The sequence below is a fragment of the Phascolarctos cinereus genome, unplaced genomic scaffold (assembly GCF_003287225.1).
Source record: "Phascolarctos cinereus isolate Bilbo 61053 unplaced genomic scaffold, phaCin_HiC Scaffold_1;HRSCAF=81, whole genome shotgun sequence".
In the NCBI taxonomy this organism is placed as follows: domain Eukaryota; kingdom Metazoa; phylum Chordata; class Mammalia; order Diprotodontia; family Phascolarctidae; genus Phascolarctos; species Phascolarctos cinereus.
Window position 1 is genome coordinate 208,119,539 of NW_027555514.1, and position 6,000 is coordinate 208,125,538.

General features: G+C 43.2%; 1 protein-coding gene across 1 annotated transcript in view; it reads left to right on the top strand.

Annotated features, from left to right (window-relative positions):
- LOC110203169 (bone morphogenetic protein receptor type-1B-like) overlaps positions 1–3,941 on the top strand; it is a 42,068-nt gene extending 38,127 nt beyond the window's left edge. The window contains exons 8-9 of the mRNA XM_020979648.1: positions 1,836–1,966; positions 3,765–3,941. Of these exons, the coding sequence (XP_020835307.1) occupies positions 1,836–1,966; positions 3,765–3,896 (263 nt within the window). The 3' untranslated portion in view covers positions 3,897–3,941. The remainder of the gene's footprint in view (positions 1–1,835; positions 1,967–3,764) is intronic.
- Positions 3,942–6,000: the final 2,059 nt, after the last annotated feature.

The window sequence follows — 6,000 nt, forward strand, 5'->3', positions numbered from 1 at the left end:
CCCACTTTAATCACTGTGATCATCAGCCTTTCACTGAGCCACCTAATGTCAGTTAGCTTTTACAAAGGGATACTTACTTCAAAGATACAACAATAGGGCACAAAGACTCTTCAAGATTTTCTGTATAAGATAATTATTAATAGAAAATGTTGTTACAAGAACAGAATTTACTGTGCTGGTAACAGGGAACTACCCCGAGAATGTCACTGAGCAGAGAGTAAGCCGCCTGCCTTTTCTAAGCTGGAGTTAGAAAACAAATGAGAGAGAGAGAGAGAGAGAGAGAGCGCGCGCGAGTGGTCCCTGGGAGGTCCCTGTAGCGTCCACCCTGACCACATGGAGATGGGAGGTCTCTCCAAACCCCAGGTTTTTGTTTTTCTTTTCTTTTCTTTTTTTTCTTTTTTTTTTTTTGGCTAGGTTAAGTGACTTGCCCGGGGTCAGACAGCTAGTAAGTGTTATGTGTCTGAGGTCAGATTTGAACTCAGGTCCTCCTGAATCCAGGGTGGGTGCTCTATCCACTGCACCACCTAGCTACCCCTCCAACCCCACGTTCTTACAAGGAGGAGAATCTGATCTTCCCCAAGTTGACTACTTTCTGAAGTGGCGTGAAATCCTTGTAACAGAGATAGCGTACCACTTTTCACAATTTTGGAGTTTATTGAATCAGATTTTGGTCATTGTGAATATGGCTTCATTAAGCTCCCATCGTGCAGATAGATATTCATTCAGTCATGCTAGAGCAGGGGTGGGGAACCTGCAGCCTCGAGGCCACATGGGGCCCTCTAGGTCCTTAAGTGCAGTCGTTCCTGAGGGCCACATATGGCCTCCAGGCCAGGGTCCCCACCCCTGCCCTCGAGGCTTAATAGACTTCCAGCAAAACTCTGCTTACTGGTTGCCTTTTTTGGGGACAACATTGCCGTGCCTGCAACAGTCTCCTTCCCAAACCCACTTTTTGGGTCGTGTGGAAGTCCCTTTCTTCTTTCAAGGCTTGGCACAGGTGGCATTTACTCCATGAAACCTTTCCTGCCTTCTCACACAGCCCTAGCATGAAGTGATCATTTTTGTCCTGAGATTTCTCAAAATCCTCTTCTTTGGCTTAGCCCTCATCTCACTTAACCTTTGTATCTCAAGTCTTGTGTACACGATTTTCCCCTCCATGAGATTAATAATAGAGGGTCTTAATAGCAGGGTCTCTGTGCTACCTGGGAATGCCCAAACCTAATGTCTAACAAATATTGGATAAATATGAAAGCGGTTTTGAACTTTATGGCTACTGCAGTGCAACCAGTTTTATAAAATAATAATTGAAAAGTCATTTCCTAATGAAAGTGAAGCATTAATTAGAAATGGGTCTTTAAAGAATACTTTCTTTGTTTTTAAGTAGGAAAGAATGCCAGTCTGCATCACGTGAATTTGTGTCTGTTGGACTCATTTTGCTTCAGCAGATTAGTACTAGACAGCTCAGCACAGTGAACAGCAGCAGGCTGGTCTTCAGTCACAAAGACATGGGTTTCAGGACGGCCTCTGACTCAGGATGGCTTTCCGCTCCCGGGCAGGTCTTTTAAACTCTCAGTGAGCCAGGCAACTTTTTAAGTTTATAAATTGTAGAGCAGCTGTATGACTGATTTGGTAGAGGGGATTTCCTCACCCTGAGTTCCCCGCATCAGTAAAATAAAAACTAAAGATCTGCCCCACCCCAAGAAAAAAACATGTTCTGATGTGTGCAGTTCATATTGATAGTTACCATTTTGATGAGACTTTATCTCTTCCCTCCCCTGCCCCCCCCCCGCATTTCAGAGTTTTGTAGCTGAACAAAAGTCAATGGGTTTTTTTTCTAGGAATAGTGGAAGAATACCAGCTTCCCTACTATGACCTGGTACCCAGTGATCCCTCCTTTGAAGCTATGAGGGAGATCGTGTGCATCCAAAAACTCCGTCCCTCCGTTCCCGACAGGTGGAATAGTGATGAGGTAGGAAGGAAGGCCCGCTCTTTGGGTGAGACCACAGTGACATCTGGTCAATTTTGTGCAGAAAGTCTGTTGTTGAACTGCTAGTTCTCACTGCAGGGCTTCTTTTTAAGAGATACTGGCAGTGGAGCAGAGCACAGGTACGTGGGGAGAGCCAAAGCCCAGAGTGTTAGCTGTCTGTTTAATTTTCTGAAGTTAATGTTGCTCTTTCTCAGAGATATTGACCCGTTACATCACTGCTAAATAAACCTGATGTTTTATTTCTTATATCTTCTCAGCTACATCAAGGTTATTTCCATGAGTGATTTTTTTTAATATATTGGTTTTACCAATGATTCTCTCCCCACCCACACACACAGAAGTGATTTCACCATTTCTGTGATCCAAGATATCAGCATGCCAGCAGGTGAAGCTTTCTACTTATTATCCCATCGATATGCAAAAATTCAGAAGCGCTGTGGTAGACATGACAAGCAAAAGTACAAGAAGCGGACCGGATTAGCCTTTGCTAACAGCATGAAATGGGAAAGGGTTGTCCGAAAGGTGTTTCGGTAGAGGGGGGTGGTCGTTTGTCAGGTAGGACAAGGTGTGAATTCCTTTCTGGTATTGATGGGATCGGATGGTCACTGCCTCCCTTCTGTCTCTCAGACCCTATGATCCTTTGAGTGGTCAGTTCAGTAAGATCTGAAAACTGGCAGGGAAAAGGAAGGTGAGAGAGACAAGTCAAGTGGAGCTTTGGGATTAGCATGAATTGTCCCGGAGAAGCTGTTTGTGTGACTTTGGTGTTGCCATCCCTGTTTGGAGGCTGTGCTTTCCCGGTTGAGCAGCATCCTTTCCCCGTTCCGGGATTCACTTTTCTTGGCTCTGCACAATGCATCCTTTCCTAGTTTGGCCATCTTGGTGGTGGTGGCGGCTGGATACTTAACACACACCAACACGAACCCTCATGCATTTTCTGTGTCTGCGTGTGTCTCGATGATAGACTAGATAGAAGAACTTGCTGTTAATCAACAATTCTTCAGGGAAAAGCATGGGTTTTTCTTTTTTATTATTATTATGAAAGGACCTCTATGTATTCCCTTATCCCATCTTGGCATGTCACTTCTGTACAGTTTCTGAAATGCATAGTGATATGCATACTTTGCAAACAGGAGGTCTGAGATGAAGTCTAGGAAAAGTGTTGAATTCAAAATCACAGACTTTGGAAGTTAAAAGAGATTTCAGCAGCCATCTGGTCTGACCCACACCCCTCACAGAATGCCCCACTCTGGCATGTCCAACAGATGACCATCCAGGCGCTCTGCACTCTTCCACCAAGGATTTCTATTTAAGTGAGAAGACTCGTAATTGATATAGCACATGTGAGCATGGGAGACCAAGCCTGTGATTCTAGGAAGGGGTCCTTAATCTTGTTAAATAGTACAGTTTAACATGGTGTTTGTAGCAGGCAGCTGTACTTTGGGAAGTTGATTCTCTCTTTGTGTGATAGGCAATTAGGCAAAAAGAGTTAAACTTAGAAAGTGTCATAAAGAACCTGGGAGTGTGCCGTTGGACCAAACAAATCCCCGGGATATTTTTTATTTGTTTTACGCTGTGTTGCAAAACCACCTCTGTGACATGAGAGCTCTGCGTTAATCCATTAATCTTGAATCACAGTGGAGCTGAGGATCTTTGTGCCTGTACAGTTTAAAGGAGAAATATCTTTTTTGTACCCAAACTTCCAAGAGTCTCAGAAGCAACCCTGTGGATCATAGCACATTCTCCTAATTGTGTTCTAATATTCCCATTTCTTTCCCCACAGTGTCTACGGCGGATGGGGAGGCTCATGATAGAATGCTGGGCCCACAAACCTTCTTGCCGTCTCACAGCCCTTCGGGTTAAAAAAACCCTTGCCAAAATGTCAGAGTCGCAGGACACACCAAACTCTAATTGAAGGGAGAAAGGAAACCTCTGGAGATGGCCAGCACAGGTTTTTCCTGTTGTTGGCCAAGCAGATGAGGTTGAAGATGCTTCCTTCTGTAGGACAGATGCTGAATTGCATCTCTCCCGTGAGCAGGATCAGGCCACTTGCTCTTAGGGAGAAAGAACTCTGGACAAAGAGCGGCTCAGCCAATCCCAGGCTCGAAGGGCCTGTTAGCAGGAGGGAGACCTCTTGGGTAACTGATAACAAAAATTATACATGTTCCTTTCTGGGAAAGCCTTGCATTGAGGGATTTTAAAGAAAAAAATACTTTAATCTATTTTCAAAATAAAACACACTGTGGGCAGCCAGGTGGCACTTGACACTTACTAGCTGTGTGACCCTGGGCAAGTCACTTAACACCGTTGCCTAGAAAAAAAAATAATAATAAAAATCTAAAACTAAAACACACTGTAAACACACATACTGCTGCAGTCCAAACAAAACACAAATGACAGCTACCCAGAAATGGTGCTTGAAGGGAAAACCAGAATCACTTTCTTTTCTGTTTGTGAGAACGTGGCATTCCAGGCAAACCCCAAGGATCTGTGATGTTTGAGAAGTTTTGATATATCTGAGAAGCCCCCTGTCTCCCGCCTCCAAAGTCCACTTTGCCTAGCGCCAGATGTGGCAGTTGCCCTCGACGAGGTCAGTGTCCTCTTGAGCATTACTAGCCAATGGCTGATGACTGACCGTGCTTTCCCATAATCTGCAGGTGGTCTTTGGCGATTTCACAGAAGATGAAACCATAGCACCAATGCAGTTTGTAAGAATTGAATCAGAGTAAGTAAGCAGCATTGTTATTGTTCAGAAACTCCTCAGGTTTCTGATTCTGTTAGGCAATTACGAACAAAAGATCGCCCTTTTCATTAAACTCAAACATTTTTTGCTTTTTTCTTAAATCTTCATTGTGTAAGTGACTGAAGACTTGAGCACAAATTGAGTTCTCCGTGCAGGAAAGATCAGTAGTAAGTGAGAAAGACTGTCACCCAGTTGGGATGAAGAGAAGGTGCATTGGAAGGGAGATTTTGCTCTTTGTGGTTGAGTAGGTAAAGCAAGGATGCTGTTTGTGTATATGTGTATAAGAGCTGAACCTAGAAGCACAAGAGGGATCGTCTTGCATGGTGCATTTCTTAGCAATAATGGGAGCGGGTGGCTAGGGAGGGATTGGTGGGGTTAAATTCATGGTATTCTAACTAGAAATATGGAAATACAGGCTTCCAAAGGGACAGCAGAGAGCTTAGGACTGTCCCCACGTAGGATGGCTGCTGGGATTTGTTTCTTTGGTGCATGTGTACTGTTTCTACATCCCCGGGGATATTAGAGTTTTTCACTTCACATTCAAAATATTGACCTGGTTTGTTTTGTTTTAATTGTTTCAATCTGTTGAGGTGTGGTTCACTTTTTAATTTCTTCCTAAAGCATTTTTCTATTTACAAATCATCTCTTCAGCTTTTGGGTTTTTAGCTTTTGAGTTCCATGGATAATGTCATTATCAGAGCCAGTACTCCTCAGGAAAAAAACAAAACAACAACAATAGAGCTTTTTAAAATGTAGTTTTAGCCATCCTGCTCAAGTCCTCGGAATTCTGTATTTCCATGATTTTCTTAGAAAGAATATTTGGGAGAAATGGTCAGTTTCTGGGGTTTTAGCCATCTTTTAAGGCAGCCATCCCAAGAAGCTCTGGGGAACAGTGTGAAATCATGCATTTCTGCTCTTGAGCTCTTCACTGGGGTTTTCACAGAGAAAGATGTGTAAAAACTTGACAACTGCTTAAAAGAATCAAAGGAATTTTTTTTTCTGCAGCTGGTGATTTATTTCCAAGAAATAAAGCCTCCAGAAGTAGCTGTGAGGTCTTCTTCGATGCTGGTGGCATTGTGCTGTGTCCAGTATTTTGTAATTCATTGTTCTGGGCTTTCCGTCCAGCTCACAGCTGGACAGAAGTACTTTTCACTGCTGATGCTTTTCTTCCTTTTTTGTTTTTGAATAAAATCTGAGATCTTAATGCTGCTTTAGTCATAACTAAAATACATTCAGTAGAAACTATAGTGCCCGATGTTAGCGGAAAATAAAGTTC